At 40.0% G+C, this 20,564-nt stretch overlaps 3 protein-coding genes across 7 annotated transcripts in view; 1 reads left to right on the top strand and 2 right to left on the bottom strand.

Moving 5' to 3' along the window:
- Nucleotides 1-2,394: 2,394 nt before the first annotated feature.
- LOC134203070 (DNA primase large subunit-like) lies at nucleotides 2,395-4,425 on the bottom strand. The gene is made up of 2 exons (XM_062678050.1): nucleotides 3,879-4,425; nucleotides 2,395-3,744 (listed from the first exon to the last, which is right to left on the bottom strand). The coding sequence occupies exons 1-2, from the start codon at nucleotides 4,265-4,267 to the stop codon at nucleotides 2,439-2,441; spliced, it is 1,695 nt and encodes a 564-aa protein (XP_062534034.1). The 5' UTR covers nucleotides 4,268-4,425; the 3' UTR covers nucleotides 2,395-2,438.
- A 3,285-nt stretch (nucleotides 4,426-7,710) lies between these two features.
- On the bottom strand, nucleotides 7,711-9,471 carry LOC134203064 (zinc finger matrin-type protein 2-like). Its single transcript, XM_062678045.1, has 3 exons — nucleotides 9,345-9,471; nucleotides 9,036-9,285; nucleotides 7,711-8,594 (listed from the first exon to the last, which is right to left on the bottom strand). Exons 2-3 carry the CDS (start codon nucleotides 9,139-9,141, stop codon nucleotides 8,119-8,121), a joined length of 582 nt encoding a protein of 193 aa, XP_062534029.1. The 5' UTR covers nucleotides 9,142-9,285; nucleotides 9,345-9,471; the 3' UTR covers nucleotides 7,711-8,118.
- Nucleotides 9,472-9,640: 169 nt separating this feature from the next.
- The window catches only part of LOC134203063 (type 1 phosphatidylinositol 4,5-bisphosphate 4-phosphatase-like), a 36,988-nt gene continuing 26,064 nt past the window's right edge, over nucleotides 9,641-20,564 (top strand). Inside the window, exons 1-2 of one of the 5 annotated variants that reach the window (XM_062678044.1) lie at nucleotides 9,641-9,889; nucleotides 12,969-13,107. In XM_062678044.1, coding sequence (XP_062534028.1) covers nucleotides 13,029-13,107 — 79 coding nt within the window. In that variant the 5' untranslated portion in view covers nucleotides 9,641-9,889; nucleotides 12,969-13,028. Of the gene's footprint in view, nucleotides 9,934-12,845; nucleotides 13,108-20,564 lie in introns of all 5 variants that reach the window. The other 4 variants (XM_062678040.1, XM_062678043.1, XM_062678042.1 and 1 more) reach the window with 4 other exon arrangements.

Below are 20,564 nucleotides of genomic sequence, written 5' to 3'. Positions count from 1 at the left end.
ATGTATAGATTAGGTATTTTCAATTCTATTATCGACCGGTGCGGTGTTTTATTCCTCAGTAGAAAACAACTATACAACAACAACAACAATGCCTTTTCCTGCAAATTCCTCAATAACTAGGACCGCTCCCAGCTAACAACCACTTGGAACTGGTGGCGCTCCTGGCCTTCTATCGAACGGAAGTGAAAAATACCGGCAGAAGTATATAATCTTCCTGTAATCAGCAGAAGAAGTCAATGTTTACGTTTGCGACTTTCGCTCTTTTGAAACAACAATGTCGAAATGTCCCTCATGCCAAATGACCCTCTCTTTTAAAGCTGTTCATAGTTATGCCTAAAGTTCATGGCGCTAAGAATTATTGCGCATACTGGGCAAACGCGCGCATGGCAAATAGGTGACGACCAATTCTGGGGATTGGTGCATTCTGGAGGATTGGTACATTCTGGCGAATGGCTTTCTGGGGAATGGTGCATTCTGGCAAACGACTTTCTGGGGAATGGTCCATTCTGGCAAATTGATTCTGGCAAAGGCCTTCTGGCAAATGACTTTCTGGCGAATGTCATACAACCAAAAAAACTTCCAACTTAGTTTCTACGATGAAGCATTGGGCAACATGTTCCATGTGAGTCAAAAAAACTGATTCGGTCGATTTTGAGCGCGTACAATGACAATAGACGTCTAAATATCATAAAAACTGGCTAAATAATGTGACTCTGACAAGAAAATGACAAAAATGACTTTAAACGATTACGATGTTAGTTAGCATGAGACCTCTCTGACTATTTATGAACGTAATTCCCTCTAATTCAGTTGCAACAGCGTCTTCTTGGACGACATGTTCCGTGTACGGCTGGCAAACTGCTTTGAATGGAATTCAACGGTATCATCAAAGGCCTGGTGCAGAGGTTTCTACTCTATTCAGAGTCCCGCCAGTAAAGCTTTGGATTAAGAAATGGCACTACATTTAAAAATGTCTGCAATTTCTTATGAAAACAAGCCGTCCGTGTATTACTTTTTTAAAGACAAAAATATACATTTTTAATTAACAAATTAAGGTGGCACGGGAAGCACTAACAATCATCAAATCGTCATCATTTTCATCATTCAATGCTTAACTTTTTTTCTACAACAAATATGATTTTGAAAAAGTATCACCGGTGCTTACTCACAATCTACATGCTGATACATTTATAGTTACATTAAACAACTGAAAACCAAAATACGCCGCTCCAAAGTTGCGAGGTGATAATGCTAGAAAGAGACGAAAGATAGGAAAATTAACACGGTGTTTAGTGCCTCCCCGAGTCACCTTAACATCATTATGCACAAACGTAACCTTGAAATGATTAAATCAGCAATGGAAAAAATGTTTTGAATACGAACTATGTTCTTCAGTATGTGCTAACCCATCTTGCCCCATTTGCAAGTTCATGTTAGAATGTCTAATTTTTGATCAAATTTATTTATTTATTTATACGCAGATAGTGCAACATCACCTACATTACTTATGATACTTTCACTACCGCCATCGGGGGTGACAATGAGTCTGGGGGGTGAGAATGGGTCATCGCTATCACCGGCAATCTGGAGGCCGTAGAGCAAAATCGTTCAAAAAGGTATTATATTTTAGCCTTCTTGCCCTCAGATACATTCAATCTATTCTAAAAACATTCTAAGCAGTTGAAACAGTGACCCATTCTCACCCCCATTTGACCCATTGTCACCCCCGACGACGGTATATTACTAAAAATGTTTAAATTTTAGATTGCTCGACGAGATTACACGTTTGATAGAAAGTGTGTTTCGCATAAGAAACAACGCTGAAAAATATTTTACCTTGCCATACTCTACCAAAATAAAATTTTATCATCAAATCGAGTGACAATAAAGTAGAACCAAATTATTCCTCCTACAAAGTCATAATCTTTACATTAAAATGTATACGATGCTCAAAAACGGCTCTGACCCATCTTACCCCGTGACCCATCTTGCCCCGCCTAACCCTACAGGCGTGCTACCACTTTTAAATATATTCAAGTGGAGTGTCATTATAATAATTTAGTAAACATGCATACAAAAATCAATCATTCAAGCCTTCAAAATATGAAGTTCTACAACAATAAATGTGCTCAACCGTAGCATATCAGGCTATGGTTTGAGGTTTGCGCCATATACCGTATGTTGTTTATCTAGCGTAAGAAAGATACGGAATACCTAATTACTTATAAAACAACGATATTCAACCAGCACGGATAAGCGATTAAGAAATGTCGGTATAGGAGAAACTTTTGGATCCATATCATCAACTTTTAACTGCGCTCGTGCCGAAATATCTCCTAAAACAAACCATGCGCAGCTAATGAAGTTCTTTCACAATGGAATATCAAAGTTGAATTACAGCACATTTTATATTTCTAGAGGGTAATCAGCAGTAAAATCTAAACTTCCATATTTACCTGAGATGCATCAAAATCATCCTCGCCTTCCCAATAGTCCAACGTTTTAACTCCCGGATGCGCATTCTTTTTTGTACCGGCTGCTAACAGAGGGCTTTTTTGTTCACTTTTCTTCTCCTTGATTTCCGCATCGTTGGTTTGCATCAACTCCCACAACTCGTTGTCGTCTTCTTCATCTAATTTGGCAGTTTCATCCATGCCGTGAACCAACGGAATTGAGTCCTGGCTCTCGAACTTAGTGACGCCGTGTGATCCCTGGCTCGATTTGACTTTTGGTGCCCGAGCTCCCATTTTTATCTGACTAAGCTCAAAGTACTGGTTGGGATGAACGATGCCCTCATCTAGTTTGGTATTATGCGAAATTTCAAAATATTTTCCGCAAGCAATCTGATAATGACCTCGGCTGGCAAAGCTATCAACTTCTTCGACATGTGCCGCACTCAAACCGAAAGAACTTAACTGCGTTTTTAGTACTGAAGAATCCCATAATTTGAATGGGCAACCATGAACTTCCTGAGGTCCCACGCTCGTTGTTATGATTTTCATACAGTTATGGGCAGCGTAATTGATACGAGAGCCCTCTTTTCCGTAATTGTGTCTAATATTGTAGGCGTGCTCCTTTTCAAACTTCTCCAACGTAACTTTTCCCCGGGTAAACTCCTCTCGCCAGAACCGCAAAGAATCCTCCATAGTCACCCCAATGGCTTTCAAGTACAATCCATACTGAAGACGTCCTACGTGTCTTAGATGGTGCGTTGACCGCAATGTATCGTGACAGTAACGCATACAAAGAGGGTAAGATTTCTTCGACAATTGATCCAAGCTTTCAATTGGAACTTGTCCGGATTTGGCGACCCTATAATCTTTGCCTGTGTAGGAGGTATGCAATTCTTTAAGTATCATTGTGAATCGTTCGTCGTTCTCCACCTCCGGGAGTAGTCGTAGATGGGCCTGTAACCCATCTTCCAACAGTTGCTGGTGCTTATTGGCGATAATCGATACGAAATCACCTGCACTCACATAAGCAAAACCTTCCTTAACGTAACACCTGCGACTACTAACCAAATCAAGAACTTCCGTAAAGTGCACCTTATAGAAATCCATGGACTCTAGTTCCTCGGTGCTTTGAAATGTACTATCGTAGAGATCGTCCTGAATATCCGCCTTCTGTTCTGAGTTCAACGGAGTGTATTTCATTTCGTAACCCTGTACAAAGTCTTGTACATCCTGCTGCGAAAGTCCCGCAAATTTCAATCGAAATAGTTCCATTTCACGAGTTATGAACCACCTGTAAGATAGTACCGTCATTAGTAGGGTATTTGTCATTAAAATGTTTTGTGTCACAAAACAGTTTGCGCTCCAATATTCTGTTTTCGATCATCCATTAGTGCAAGTTATGAATTTAATGATTAAGCGTATTACCGTCTCAATTCCTCCGTACTGCAATAAGCAAATCGCAGAATAAAATGCGACAAATAATCCTTTCTCCTGGCTGAAATATCCTGTTCGTTGGAGTGGTTCCCCTGGCATAATCTTACATAGTGCTTAAGTCCGCCATGGGTCATCTCATTTAATACCGTTTCACGGTCCTCTTCCGACATTAATGACATATTCTTGTTGGTGGCTTGTTCCAATATGCGAAGTACCTTCAATCGTTCCAGGGCCAACGCTTGTAGCTCAGTAATAGATAGATCTACCATTGGTGGAATCGCGTACAGTGCAACGTTGTGTGGAATCAACCATTCCAGCATCTCATCTAAACTCGAATCAACTTCCGGATTAAGTCGAGCACGGCGTGGAGAAAACTCCATGTTTACACTTTACAGATCTATGATATTAATGCAAAATTTAAAAATAAAATCGAAAATACACTCCGGCACCCACTAACCGACACGATTGAATCGAATTTTGCGAATTTTGTCACATCTGCTCACTCGTTGGCGCCAAAGTTTTGTTTATATCTGAACGCACTGGGGATGTCCGGTTTAATAAAAAAAATCGATATTTTACCAAACACGCTCATTTGAATCTACGCGAAAGTGAATATTTTTTTTTTAAACTTTAGGGTCTGTCTCAATTGGATATTGCCTGATTTTCTCAAAATTGCACGCGGCGAACCCTTCATGAAAGGTACCGCCGCGCTTTCTGTACCCCGTTTACTTGATTCTTATGGGTGAATAGCATTGCGGTGTATCGTTTGGCGCGGCCGTACCTTTCGACAGTCATTCGCCGCGTGAAGTATTGTGCAAGTACCCATTTGGGAACATTACAAACGCCGCGCAGTGTATCATATCCAGAAAATCTGACAATAATTAAACTGAAATTAAACTTAAAAGTGACATTTCAATAATTATCAAATAACCCTGCTCGCAGAGCAAGATTACTTTTGACAGATATCGAATCATTTTCCATCGATGTCCTATTGGAATTGCTGGGTAGCACCAGCCATTCTTATAACGGGGTGATTTTTTAATTTTCGAACTGTCACTTTTAAGTTTAATTCTCCAAATGAGACAGACCCTTATTTAGGTGTTTTTTTAATTCTAGATTAAGTTCAACACCGGCGAAAGTGAATCGAAATGACTTGGCATTTAAGGAGGACAAGCCTCTCAGCGGAAAAGGGAAAGCAATCCAGTTTTCCGCGAGCGATAAAGGGGATAAAGGCTACCTACACGGTTAGAAAAAAGTACCTAATTTTAGGTACTTTTTTTCTCTTGCATCTCCTTCCCTCTTCCCTTTGTTGTCATAAAATGAAGAGCAAAACCACTCAACAAGGGCATTAAAGTGTGGGAACCCAACGTTGAGTAATCTCATGTTTACAAAAGTTGAGTGAAATTTACCTAACTTTTGGATAGTTTCTATTTAAAATTAAGTATATTTTACTTAATATTAAGTGAATTTCACTTAATTTCGAGAAAAAATTACTTAATTTTGGGTTCCCACACTGAACCCCCGATTTGAGTGAAAAGTACCTAATATTAGGTACTTTTTTCCAACCGTGTACACGGTTAGAAAAAAGTACCTAATTTTAGGTACTTTTTATCTTGAATCTCCCTTCCTCTTCCCTTTGTTGTCATAAAATGAAGAGCAAGGTCATTAAAGTGTGGGAACCCAACGTTGAGTAATCTCATGTTTTCAAAAGTTGAGTGAAATTTACATAACTTTTGGTTAGTTTCTATTTAAAATTAAGTATATTTTGCGTAATATTAAGTGAATTTCACTTAATTCCAAGAAAAAATTACTTAATTTTGGGTTCCCACACTGAACCCCCGATTTGAATGAAAAGTACCTAATATTAGGTACTTTTTTTTAACCGTGTACTCCTCGGGAATCTGGTCCGCGGATTGTTTTTCCCATCCATTTTTGCATATGCGATGTTTTCGGGATTTGGCCACAGAAAATCAAAATTCCGGCCCCATTTAAAATGCACGGGAACCAAAATCCGGCGGAAAATTTTCCCGAGGTGTAAGGTAGCCTTAAAGGCTACTAAAGGAGGTAAAGGCTGCCTCACACCTCGGGAAAATTTTCCAGCGGATTTTGAGCCCCGTGTATTTTAAATGGGGCCGGGATTTTGATTTTCCGTGTCTAAATTCCGAAAACATCGCATATGCAAAAATGCATGGGGAAAAAATCCGCGAACCAAATTCCCGAGGTGTGAGGCTACCTTAAGGTAGCCTTAAAGGCTTTAATGGTTATGGGCCAAACACAATTGATACGTTTGCGTGCGTTTTGACAGTTTTCCCATGGGAAAACTGTCAAAACGCACGCAAACGTATCAATTGTGTTTGGCCCATTAGTGTTTAAGTTGGCGCTTCGGTCGTTCGTGTGTGATGTTGTTGGTCGAATAAATTGAGTGTTTGCGCCGCAGTTGGTGGAACATGGTGCATGCTTGACTAAACGAGAGGTGGAGTCAATGTTGGTCAAACTGCTTGACTGGTGTGTACCAGAGGCATCTACTGTGTACGCTGCATTATGCTGTTCGTCGTGTTAGTCCACGATTTTTCAAGCAAGCGTCTGGCGTCAAGTAAATTTGACGAACGCACTGCCCGCACGCACCGGATTATCTATTATCTATCCGACATTCTGGCTACGTGTCCGACCCGCCGCAGTTGTACGATTTCCGCGGTGTGAACGATGGATGTTTCTCCCATCAGCTAATGCAACTCGTGGTTCATTCGCCTCCTCTACTTACCGTCCGCCTTAGCCTAGCGGTAAGATGCACGGCTATTCAGTTTTCCGCGAGCGGTAATGGCCGCCAGCTTGCCTGCGAGTTAGTCTCTGATCGACGGAGGTCAACTGCACCCACCGTACCGAGCATTCTGACCAATGTGCAATACAAAAAGGTGCTGATGAAGTGAATTTAGTCTAATCCGCAGGCAAGCTGGCAGCCATCACCGTTCGCAGAAAACTGGATAAAGCAAGAGCATGCCAAGGGTGGCTGGGTTCGATTCCCGGTGCCGGTCTAGGCAATTTTCAGTTTGGAAATTGTCTCGGCTTCTCTGGGCATAAAAATATCATCGTGCTAGCCTCATGATATACGAATGCAAAAATGGTAAAATGGCTTAGAAACCTCGCAGTTAATAACTGTGGAAGTGCTTAATGAACACTAAGATGCGACGCGGCTCTGTCCCAGTGTGGGGACGTAATGCCAATAAGAAGAAGAAGATTGTTGTGAATTCCATCTAAACGTGTGGCGTGCTACCTTAGATTGTAAGATATTTAAATTCCATCCATATCGAAGGTCACCAGTGAGCCACGAGTACACGAATTCTTCAACCACCTTCATTTTTGTCGCCACCGATACAAACTCATGGTGGATGGCTTACATTGTCCTCTCTTGAATCTCTTTCTATCATGTACTTTGTCTTTGACGTATTGATGACTAGTCCGATCCGCACTGATTGGTTTGGGAAATAGATTGTTAGTGCTTTGAAAATGCGTCCGATTTGGGAATCTCGGGCTCATTCGCTAAATTGCGAAGGCCGACGGAAGTCGTTCGTAGCGTAGTTGGTTAAAATCATTTTTCAAATCTAAATCTTCCACATAATGTGCATATTCACATCTGAGTTTTCAGAAAATTGCAAATGAATGTCTAAGTCGGGTGGTCTAATACCCGGGAAATAGGCATTCAACTTTGATTGAACTAAATTTTAAAATTTTAAATATGTCATGAACACGAAAATAAACAGAGCCGTAAACAATGTATTAAAAATGTATTAAACAAGATCGTCACCAAGTAAAAAAAAATACGCTCTTGGATAGTTAATTATATATATTTATCTATACATACTCGCGTTGTAATGGTTTTGCCATAATATCTACCACAATAAGTTATGATTCTAAAGATAAACTTAAGTGAAAACACTTTAGAAATTTACTTTCTGTCAGTAGCTGTGTTGTTGCTCTACTTGTTAGGACGTTTATGTTCGTACACGTTTCCATTGTCCGCTTTAGCCAACGGAATTTACGACTCAAATGTATGCAAATCTGGCAAGTACCACATGCATGGGATACGCAGTTTCTGTTACAGGAGTTGATTGAACAAGCGCATTTCTTGAGAGATTGTAACCAGATATGTTCTTTAGTACCCTCACTCTAACTGTGTGTAATAAACAATTGAGTAGCCAGAACAATACTATTCCTTCGAAATAATAATACAATCCTAATTTTTCTTCTTGGCACCGAATCCAGCGAAACCCATGACGGCAGCTAGTTCGGATGTGCCTGCCTCACTTTCGTCCACTTCCTCAATCTTCCTCTTGCGCTCTTTCCTCTTTTCGCGCTTGTACTCTCGGTAGCGCTCCTCTTCCTCTTTGGCTTCCTTGACCCGGCTCTCCAGCTCGTAATCTTTCTTCTTCTCCTCGGTTTTCTTTTTGTTGATTTTGAACCGTTCCTTGACCTGGTCCAGCGAGCTCCGCTCCACCTTCATCGACATGCCCAGATTGCGCTGGTGCTTCTTGCCGTTGATGTGGTCCAGGAAGTTGATCGAATCCTTTACGACGCAATCGCACACATTGCAGTAGTACCCGCCGGATTGCGACGACGGGGTGCTCTTGTTAATGACCATACTCTTGCCCAGCTTCGAGTCCAAGTCAACCTTGTACTCACGCTGCTTGAGCAGTTCCTTTGTGACCGGTTCTGTAATATTAGTATCATCTATTAACGGTGAGTTATCCCTGAATTATTACAAATTAAAAAAAAACTATGGTTAGATCAAGGTTGATTTTACAGACCAAATTCTAAAAAAAAAAACAATTCGGTTCTCTTACATTCTGAGGATTTGTAAAGAACCATGGTTTGTACGACATAGGGTACCAAATGGTTATTCGAGACAAGCTCTTGGACATCGTCACTCATTTGGGCAATACTTTTCATTAGAGAATTATCAGGGCGAAGCTTAGGAACAGTACTCTTTTGATTAGTTTTTATTTGTGCTCCAATTCTACCACACAACGCTTTCAAAATCCAGCTATTATAATGAGTTATTGAAAAAAGCTAAATTGAATTAAAAGATCAGTATCATCCCTGCTAAAGCCAAGATCATGCAACATTCCCATCCGAAACAGAAAATTCACTTACCATCTTCAGTGGCGGTCGATGTTTTGGCCAATAGCCGTTCCTGAGCTATGCGTTCGTATTCCTTGCGATCCCACTTGCGACGGTGGTCATCCGGGCGCATCGACATCTTGGAAGCAGTGCAGCTCTAAGTCCGCAGAGAAAGGTGATAAATACGGTGGACTCTAGGTTAACTGATTGTTGACTGTCAATTTCTTCGACTTGTACGTATATTTCGGTGGTATTGTAGAAGGCTTAAAATTATGCAGCAAAACTGAAATACAAGAATTTTATGACAAACTTTCTAAACACAGTTTGCGAAGTATCGCTTACCTTTGGCTTGTTTGCAGCAGATTCTTTTTTCGACTGCTTCTTGTTTTGATGTCAAAACTCGAAAACAATTAGAGAGATCTGAGCCGTTTTGATGATCGTGATAATCATCAGCACTCATAAGAATCATTAATCAACCCATACCGCTGGGTAGATCTTGATTACCGTGCATATTTTTCAATTTCGGACCCCTTGGTTTTGACGTTTTGCTTTGCTCCGCCTTGACGGTTCGGCTTTTTCGTTCCCTTTTTCGCCATCATTGGATGCAGTTTCTGCTGTCTGCTCTACTTCTGTCATCGTTTCGAGCTAGCGCAGTCCGTTTGTTTCTTTCTCACGATGATTCATTCGTTTATCTTTAGCTTAGTAGTGCGTCCATTGTAAAAAAAACTAAAATTACCCTGTAAATTAATCGATTTTCGGAGTAGTTTTGGTCAGCTTTAGTGCTGATTGGTTTTAAAACCGGTTACGCGTTTGATACAAGTTGATTCCTAATCCGCGATCTGAGATTTGGTGCGAAAAAGAAAAAAGCAATACTGGCGAAAGGAGAGGTGATTTTTAAATGGTGGTGCAGTTTCGTGCAGTAATTTCCATTGTTCGTCATAAGTTTAATAGAAAAGTGGTTGGAGTCTCGTGAAATACTTGTATATTTCAATGGGAAAAATATGAAGGAACGTTCAAAATTTCGATTTACAACATGGTCTACGTTGTGCAATTTTGACGTAGAATTTTCTGTGGTTGGCAATCTTCCGGGGGCATAATGAACAATGGAACGATAAGCAAAATATTGCGACAAAAATAGTAAGCTCTACAATCTTTAATTATTATTGAGCGTCTTAGGGGAAATGTTACAGAATTAAAAGACTTCACTATTCCATTTACTTCCACTATAATCACTTTGTATCAACATATACGTATTTCGTTTTCTACTTGAAAACTTAAGTTGCGAGGAGGCAATGTCCCAGTGGAGGATGTAATATCAATGAAGAAACAGAAGAAGAGATAAAGAACAGGAACAGTAATTGGCGATTAAAGGTTGCATGAAGAAGAAGCAGTCGAAGGATGATATTAGAAAAATATTGCACGGGGAAGCACACGGACATTTTTTTAAAACTATTCTCAAAAATTCTAGAAGCGGTTTAATTAAAAACGGAAAGCAATACGGGGTTGGACTATTCTTATGATATGATATGATATGATAGTATGATATCAAAAAATAAAATTTGAAATCGAAAAATTGCAGTAGAAGGAAAGTCCAACCCCGTACTACAAACCGTTTTTAATTAAATTGCTCCTAGAATTTTTGAGAAGAATTTTAAAAAACTTCCCGTATGCTTCCCCGTGCAATATTTTTCAGATATCATCCTTCGACTTCTTCTTCTTCATGCAACCTTTAATCGTCAATACAGCACTGTGGTTACAGTGTCGGACAAAATTATAAGACCAGAGGCCGTTTTTTTTACAGAATGACCAACTTTGGAGGGCTGTATATCGGCTTGTATTTGGACAGTCGAGCTGAAATTTAAGCTGCCCGGGGAATTGACCTTAAATTGCCTCAACCGAGGGTTCGAATTTTACGGACTTTGAACTTACAGACCTCTGAAAGGGCAAAAAATAGGACTACCACTTTGCGTTAATTTTTCAGGGTCAGAACGTGAGAACTGAGTCATGACCACCAGCCCAATGATAATTACTTGCCAATATCTTTTGACATATAGTGAATAAGTTTATTGTCTTTTTCTTAGTTTTAGAGATGCTGGAGTTGGTCCTATTTTTTGTCCTTTCAGAGGTCTGTAAGTTCGAACTGTGTGGTCCGAAAAATGTGTATCCTCGGCTGAGGCAAATTCAGGTGAATTCCCCCGGGGAGCCAAAATGTCAGTTTGATTGGCTAACTACAGCCCTCCAAAGTTGGTCATTTTGTATAAAAAACGACTTCCGGTTTTATTGTTTTGTTCGACACTGTACTTATGTTTAACATTGTAACAACATGAAGCAATTCAATAAAACGAATGTTTATCTACAAGTTGCTTTTTTGTTAGTAAAAATATAAAATATGAATATTTGTATATTACAATGTTACCTTTCAACAAAGCATCAACCCTTTCCTATCACGACTTTTTTCGATGATTTCAATAGGAAGGAATCATCTTTAAGTAAAACGCTAGAACAAAATTTATTTGGCATAGCTAAAATGAACGGAAAACAGAAAAGCTTTTGATTGTAAATCAATAGTTACTTGATTGTTTTCAATAGTTTTACTATTTTTATACATAATGATAACATAAGCTTCCCAATGAGGCCAAAAAGATGTGCTAAATAATGCTTTTTGTTGTTGAAATATTCGGATAAAAGTTGGAAGGTGCGAAATTTGATGATACTTTACAGCTACCTTGGCCGGAAAAGAAACTCTGTCATCGTAAAAGTGTCCACAAATTTTACAATAAATTTAGTAGTCCTTAATAATCGTAATTCGTGACTATGGAACAAATCATATCCCACACTTTTTTCAAGAATCAGTAACTGGTATTTTTTTTTGTAAAATTGTTGCTTGTATTTTATATTGCTATTAATGTTGTCATTCTTCTACATAAAAATTGACTGTGATTATATTGTTCCAGAGTCTTTTTTCGGTTAATTTTGCCTTTCTCGTACACCAACTGTTTATAGGGTATGTACTCAATTCGTCTCAGATTGACTAATATTGTGGTGTTGTTCTTGATTGCGCATGTATGTATGCATGTGCGCAATGAACTCACTTTTTCAACACCTACATATACTGCCTATTTTCGCATATTTGTAACAATCGACAAAAGTAGGCATGGGAGAAATGGAACGATGAAGTTTCTAATATGCATAAGTATGCAAATCTCAATGATTTTCTAAAAATTACCAAAAAATTGCACAAAAACTTTATGAATCTTCGGTAGAAACATTTCCATTACTTGGTATTTGAATGCAAACTAATTTCGAATTTTTTTGCACACAGCACATGGCGTACTAGCAATAAAGTTTTCTGGTGTTACGGTTATGCGATCACTTTGTTTAATGTTACAAAACAACTTGGTAGTTTTTTCAAGTTTTTTGGAACAAACTTTCTTATTTCACCTGGTCAGCTGGAAGAACTAACAATTTGGAGATGATTCATGAGCTTATACCTCAAAATCGACAAAAATGCAAATGTTACAAATATGCGATCATGGGCAGTATAACCCGAGCAGAACCTTAGTTGCATTCGACGGAAGATCCTGTCTATCGAAAATAGACGGGGTCATGATTAAAACACTTTTTTTTAAACGCGGGAAGGAATAATTCCGACTAGATGGATTAATAAGTGTATTTTTTGGTAATTCAACAATATGGGATTATGAATCAAAACTGAAAAACACCCTAACAAAAATTTAATCTAAGTTCCAGGGTTGACACATTACATTGTCTATTTTGTCGCGATATTTTGTATTTTTGACCATTGTGAAGTGCAAATAATGGATTATGAAAAACATTTATAAGCTTCATTCTTATCTTTATCTGTAAGTGCAATACTTGGCTGAAACAACAGCGAAAGAGTGGAAGAGTGGGGCAGGCAGAACAAGTGTAAGTGAAGCTAAATTAAAGTCAAGTGCGCTCTTCAAGGTCTGCTAGAATTCTTGGATTAAACCAGAAACCCGCTGGATAGTAGACCGCATCACCACCATGGACGGAGAGTCGGAGAAGCAACCGCTGTTGAAACAGTCATCCCAATCAGGTCAACCGCAATCCTCATCGGAACAACGTAAGTGATTTTCATTCTCTTCTTTCCGACAATTTGCGTAGCGATAGTGCGTTGATAATATTGTTTCACTTTGACCAGTGGAAAATGCCTACCACCAACGAAGACGTGGTACTTGTTTGGTTTCGCTATCGAGTTCCATCCTTGTTTTGTATCGCGCACCCACATGAAGCAAACAATACCTCGACGACGACGACGTCGACGACGAGAGAGTTGCAGATGGTAAATAGCCATGATGTAGTATTCACTCGGCAATCACTGCACAATGGGCCAATGATCAGAATCGTTCCAACACACATTCTACTGGTAGACTTGTGATTTGTGAAAATAGACAAAAGTAGGTTGCTTATGGAATGCTTATGTTCGTGATATGCATTAGTATGAAAATCTTCAGTTCAATCAAAGTTAATTGCCTATGTTCCGGGTATTAAACCACCCAACTTGTGGTTACCCCCAATACATTTTTCAAATCATAATCTTCCACATAATGTACATATTCACATCTGAGTTTTTAGAACATGGAAATCGTATTGATCTAACTTTTGGTAGTTGGAGGTACAATACTAATTAATGTATTACGGGCGATTATACAATAAAATTGGGCGGTGTACAATAAAATTTTCGGAAACAGTTGAGAATGTCGAAGTCGAGTCATGTACGACACACTGAAGACGGCCTCACAGTTGAGGTCGAAATACGTATCTGAAACGATAACAAAACGTGGTGGAATTAAATGGAAAGAACTAAACTCGCCTTAGACAGTTGAAGACATTCCACTACAAGAGCTTAAATAAATTTTCTCAAATTTGAGGAGTTTTTGATTTTAGTATCGTATACTATACTGACAGTATCGTATACTAAGTACAGTCAAACCTCCATGAGTCGATATTGAAGGAAGGGACCATGGACTCATGGAAATAACGAGATGTGGAATAAAAAATCCTTGGAAAGCTCTTTGGAGGGACCGTCACAGTAACCCAGACAATATTTATTAGTATGGAATAATTTGCTTTCATGAGTCCATATCGAGTCATAGAACATCGACTCATGGAGGTTTGATTGCACACGTAAAGGCTATAGGATCATTCCGAAACCGAACTTTTGATAAAAGGTTCGGAGACTTATAGTGTTGTATACCAATCGACTTAGCTCGACGAATTGAGGGGATGTCTGCATGTGTGTGTGCCCTGACCAGTACTGCAATTTCTCATTTTCAGTAAGAGATGTCACGCAATGTTTACCTTTACATATCTGCCTCTTTTAATATCTACACAAACGCGAAGGATGAATTGCATTCCACAAAAATCTCAAAAAATATTTGTTCCGTGCCAGGGCATGAAAGTGTGCAATATCTGCTTTGTTTTTGTGTGTAATACCACTTTTAACACGAATTAAAGATATATGATTAATTTATCGACTAGTCACCATTCTTTGCATAAATCTATTCAAATAATTTAGAAATTTTAATTTTAAAATAAATCACAACCTCCTTTCATGTGAAATTTATCAAAGATCCCATGAATCTTTCATTTGGTCGCCTGAAATAGAAAAAGGCACTTTGCTCTCTGGCTTTTAACGGTTACGACCTTTTGCAGAAATGGTCCTGACTCCCCGGCGTCCTGAAACGGTGAAGGAAACCTCCGCACTGATTGTGACTACCGGTGGCTATCGCAGGGGACGCTTTCGAGCATTGCGCCGACTTCGTCTTTGGTTTGCAGAGGTGGTCCGATAGTTCCGGTGGTGGATTACGTCCGCACTGGCGGTGCCCTACATACCTGAAGCACCTTCTTCTTTCTTCTTCAGCAGGTTGGCTCGAGTGCTGAGATCGGTCCGACAATTCCGGTTCGCTGGCGCCTCAACGAGCCGAAACCAAACACAGCTCACTTCGCTGGATTTTCCTAGGAGCCGAGTCTTATTTGCTGATCCGTTCTCCATCTACGCTGCAGCTCTGACAGTATTTGCGTCACGACTCTGCTTACCGAATTCCACGTATCTTTATCGCGACACATTCGTTCTGCGATGTTGTCCGCCCTTAGGGCAGGCATTCCTCTACGTGCTTCCGCAAACCTCCGACAATCGAATAACACTTGCTCTGGAGTCTCCTCTACGTTGATACACGCCGGGCAGAATGGCGATGACGCATGGCCACACTGGTGCAGATATTGGCGGAAACAGCCGTGTCCGGATAGGCACTGAGTGAGGTGAAAGTTCACCTCTCCATACTCCATGTTCACCCACGTCGACACATTGGGGATGAGCCGGTGGGTCCACCTTCCATTATGTGCATTGTCCCACTCCTGCTGCCACAACACCATGTCCAGTCTCACCGTCTCCCTCGCATTTCTGGTACCTCTCTGTTGGTAGCACTCGATGTCCTCTGCTATGGTTATGCAGATTAGAATCATCCCGGCGATAACGATAACGCACTCGCCACTCGAATGGCCATTAGACGAAACACGCTATTCAACTTCCTGCGATTACGTTTCGTCTTGAGCGCAGCTCCTCATGCTAGAACGCCGTACCTCAGTATTGAGTATGATACGGTCGCCAGAAGACGCCTACTGCTGCCTTTCGGTCCACCGTCGTTCGGCATGATCCTTGCGTAGGAATAGTCGACCCCGTTGAACATAACGTTCCACAGAATTGGGCCGAGTATGGAGTTTTGTGGAACACCCGCAGTAACCCTAATCGACTTCTGTCGTATCGTAGACCAGAATCCGGTTTGGAAGTAGCTCTTAAGGATTCTACACAAATAGCCAGGGACCCGCATTCAATGCAGCGTTTCAGCGATGGCCTCCCAGCTGGCGCCGTTAAACGCGTTTTCGACGTCAATAATTACTACTGTGCAGGACCGATTGCCGCACCTCTTTTTCTTGGATGCTTTCTCTGCAACTTCAACGACCGCCTTGATTGCATCCACCGTCAATCTGCTTTTTCGGAATTCGAACTGCTTTTCAGACAAGCCGATCTCGCCTTCCCTGAACTGCGTCAGCCTATTAAGGATAATCCTTTCCAGAAGCTTCCCCAGTGTATCCAGCAGGCATATGCGATGCTAAATTCTCCGACGATTTTCCTGGTTTCGGCAGCAACACCAGTTTTGTGGATCTTACTTACTTTACTTTAACTTTAACTTTATCCTGTGCACTGACCCAACAAATGAAAATTATGGTATTTTGACAGCTCAAATGGTAAATAAAATTATGAGACTCGTTTAAACTTATCAAAATCTAGTTATTGTATGCATTTCCGAACACCAATTTCTCAAATTTAAACCCAGTGCACAGGTAGATTGAGGTTAGGGAAACGCCACTGTGCTAGGCATTTCTGAATCTCTATCCTGAATAAATCTGGAAACGCCAGTATCGCAGTTTTTAGAGCCACGTTAGGAATTCCATCCGGACCCGGAGCTCTCTTCATCTTCAGACCTTTCGCCACTGATGACAGCTCGTCGTTGGAGATTTGCATACCTTTGCATACCAATGGTGACTCGGTCTTCATCTTCGTACGGTGTAGGCGGCCACGTCGTAAAATCATGCTGCGAGAAAGACCGTCCACGATGATCTTCAGTTTAGCTTGTCCGGACACATCTCCGCTGGCGTCGTTGGATCGCTGATCTTCGCTATTGCGACGCTATAAGCACAGAGAAACAGACGTCTTACTCAACACATGTTCCATCGTTTACCTTTTTAACGGTAGATTGAACTTTTTGAAGGTGGTCGATCGGCCACCGATGACGCTTCCATCGGATTTGCTTGTGTTTGACGTTCGCACACTACCGCCATCTACTTGCCGCTTGGCCAAACACAGTGGTTTTAGCACTGAGCGATAATGCATCCGTGACGATGATTTTGATTGTATTATTAGTGACACGTCTGTTTTTCTGTGCTATAAGCATTGCCATGAATCAGCATCAGCTTCTTGGCATAACTGCTTTAATCAGTTGGACTTGCTGACTTTTATCTCCCGTTTAAAAGCCGATTTAGCTTCTCGGAAAACTATCTTACGCTGTTACCGTTTCAGACCTTGCCCTCTGAAAACGTTTCCTGGCTCTGAGACAGGCAGCACGAATATTGGCAAGAGATTCGTTCCACCAGTAATTTGGGCGTCATCTGTTCAATGGCTCCAGTTTCCTTGGCATCGACGCATCGCAAGCCCTCGCTAACATTTCCGTCAGTTCGTTTGCTATCAGATTTGTTGCACCGCTGTCAACTCGAAGTGCTTCGATGTTCTTCGTCTTCCATCTTCGCCCGGTAGTCCTTAGTCGTCGGTAGCCGTGTTCCTACGCTATTCCAGATCGCTATGAGTGTAGTCCTCACAAACTCTCCAGATCATGTTTCTTACCAGCGCTCAGGGTTTGCAGAAAACGCTCTCAATAGATAGACGAATCCAAGTAAAAATAAGAAGAAGACACACGACGGTGTTAACTTTGACAGATCCTACAGCATAGCAGGCTTTGAATCCTAAAGAGAAAGAGCAAGTCTCTCACTTATCATCTCTGTATACATATACGATATGTAGCATACAGCGATAAAATTTTTTCGCAAGCTGTCATAATAGAGAACTGATTCGGGATGTTATACCCCATGATAAATTTCATTTAGAAAGCTCCAAATGTGGGGAGCCCTGGCTTTGATGATGCATTTCAACTTGTTCTACACAGCTGTGCAGTAACCAACACGAAAGCAGCAAAAACAAAGCAAGAATCACCATTTTTCAACCAGCAACGTAGACAGAGCGGAAAGTAAAAGCTAAGTCTTGGTTTTTTTTTTTCAACCGCGAACACGAAATTGTTTCTTGGAATAATTTCAAAGTTCAATTTTTCATTTTTCGGATGCCGATAGTGTAAATATCATATCATACCCTTGATCATACCCGTTTTTTTATACATTCCATTATTTCTAGTTTTCTCCAGAAAATTTGCATAAGTGGTGTTGGTTAGGATAATTTAAATAAAAGTTAGAGTTAAGTGAGAAAAAGTGGTGTAAATAGTGGATGAACAGTGATGTGGACAATGACATAGGAATCGAGTCCCACTCGATTTTCCAAGGAAGGCTAGATGAAGAAAGACACAAACGGAAACTCAATGAAAAAACAACGCATTCAGACAGAAAAGGGGCGCTCAAAAGAAAATGGCGGAAAACAGGTAGGCCCAGACGATTTTGCGGATGCCAATATGGCGGACGCCGGAAACAGTGAAATTCATTACACACTAACACAGAAAACGATACGATAAAGAACACACACACAAACAAGACGAACAAACATGACACACACAGCAACAAGACAGCCAGATGACAGACGATAAAAATGAACAAAAGCGGAAAGGGAAAAATAAGAACACGAATTCTGGGTCGAACGCGTGGGAAAAAAATACTACACATACAGTATTTTTCATGGAGAGACAAAACAAAGACGACAAACCGATTCACCCCATGATGTTAGCAAAAATGTTGTTCAATGCAGGTGTGAAACAATACAAGGAACTCAAAAGTGCGGGATATGGAAGGTTCAGAATCTCTTTTAACAAACCAAGGGACGCGGAAGTTTTGTTAAACTCAACAATACTCAAAGACAATTACAAATTCAACATCTACATACCAAATATGCTCAAACAAACGATAGGAGTTATTCGTAACGTTCCACCAACAATCACAGCTGACGAGATCTTGAAAAACATCTATGCTTGGGAAAAGAAAGTCACTCAAGTTGAGCGAATTTGCAAGATGAACAAAATAGAAGGCAGAAGTGTGCTAGTACCAACGTATTCTATAAAAATATATATAGAAGGACAAGAACTTCCGGAAGAAGTGTCAATTTACGGAATAGTAGCGAAGGTAGATTTCTACATCTTTCCTGTAAAACTATGTGTTAGGTGTTGGAGGTTTGGACACAGGGTTAAGACATGCAGGAGTTCAAAACCGAGATGCGTTGTATGTGGGTTGGATCACGAAGGCGAAGTTTGCTGGGATGCTCCAAATTGCGTGCATTGCCAAGGAAACCACAAAACGAATGATAGGAATTGCCCAGAAAGAATAAGACAGGACATGATACTTCAAGTAATGGCTAGGGAAAAACTTACTTTCGCTGAAGCAAATCTCAAATTCCCCCGAAACAAAACAGTACAAGGTAGGATACAACCAACATTAAACTCACTTCAAGATTTTCCAACTCTTCCATCAAATCCAGAAACGGCACACAACCATTACACACAAAAACCACCAAATGCAACTAAACAAGTAATCACAAATCAGAATGTAAACCAAATCGCAAACATTGAGGAAATAGTAAATCGAGTCAAAACCGAACTACTTAAGCAACTAAACCTTGACACAATAATGGACAAAATTAAGACTATCCAGGAAACGATTACGACTAACAATCAACTCAAACAATCAGGAAAGAAATCTAAGGATGCCCAAACATTGCTCACAGAAATTTTAAATCAGATGAAATCAATATCTAATCCGGAAGTGAAGATAGACCCAATTAGTCACCCAATCCCAATTCAAGATGGACAGGTACCGGAATCTCAAATTCATACAACATAACATAACCAGTATCAGACCAGTAGAAACCGAAAATACTCAACCACTTCCTCACAACAAATAGTACATAGATATAGCAGTTTTGCAAGAAATATGGATGAAACAAAACGAAGAATTTAAATTTCAGGATACAATTTCGTAAAATCTCTAAGAACAAATGGCTACGGTGGTGTAGGCATTTTAGTTAAAAACAACATTAGATACGAAGAAATAAAACTACCGAAATTATCTCCCATAGAAGCAGTTGCAATCAAAACTCTGAATACTCTTAATGAAATAATAATAATATCAATATACATACCCCCATTCCCCATTAAAAATGAAGAAAACAAAGAAACCACTTAAAAAACTCTTAGATAACATAAGCCTTTGGAACAGATGTACTATACTAGCAGGAGACTTTAACGCGCACAATAAAATTTGGAATTGGGTTGTTTAGCAAAGAAAAATATGAGGTTTTTTATAGTTTAACATAAAGAGCATGCTTTCCTGATCTCCAACATATTTTTAAATTGTTTGTAAACCTTTTATTTACATTTTTGTGCAGCAAACAATAAGCCATTTCAATCGATAGAATGACACTAACATTCATAGAATGACATTTGGCCCATGCAGCATAAGAACAAATTTTTAGTCCCATACAAATTTAAAATGCAAATTAAAAATAGTTCCGGGGCTCCAAAATATCTGAAAAATTGAGGTTAGGCTCAGTTTTTTATGCAGATTCAGAATATGTAAAAACATATATACCCCTAAACAACCCAATTCTAAACAAAATGACTGTGCTAGAGGTAAGCTACTATCGAGCCTAATAGATATGATGACAGACCTTGTAATAGTAAACGACGGAAGCCCAACACTAATCAAGGCACCAGGAACCACACCATCAACCATTGACTTGACAATAGTTACCCC

Source organism: Armigeres subalbatus, unplaced genomic scaffold, assembly GCF_024139115.2.
Source record: "Armigeres subalbatus isolate Guangzhou_Male unplaced genomic scaffold, GZ_Asu_2 Contig163, whole genome shotgun sequence".
NCBI classification, from domain to species: Eukaryota; Metazoa; Arthropoda; class Insecta; order Diptera; family Culicidae; genus Armigeres; species Armigeres subalbatus.
This window is presented reverse-complemented; position numbering and strand designations above follow the sequence as displayed.

Bases quoted from the DNA above. Each gene is read 5' to 3' on its own strand.
- LOC134203070 (XM_062678050.1), bottom strand. From the start codon at position 4,267: ATGGAGTTTTCTCCACGCCGTGCTCGACTTAATCCGGAAGTTGATTCG. The intron at 3,745-3,878 runs GTAATACGCTTA...ACTATCTTACAG, and splicing joins AGTACGGAGGAATTGAGACG to GTGGTTCATAACTCGTGAAA.
- LOC134203064 (XM_062678045.1), bottom strand. From the start codon at position 9,141: ATGTCGATGCGCCCGGATGACCACCGTCGCAAGTGGGATCGCAAGGAA. The intron at 8,595-9,035 runs GTAAGTGAATTT...CTAATATTACAG, and splicing joins ATCGACCGCCACTGAAGATG to AACCGGTCACAAAGGAACTG.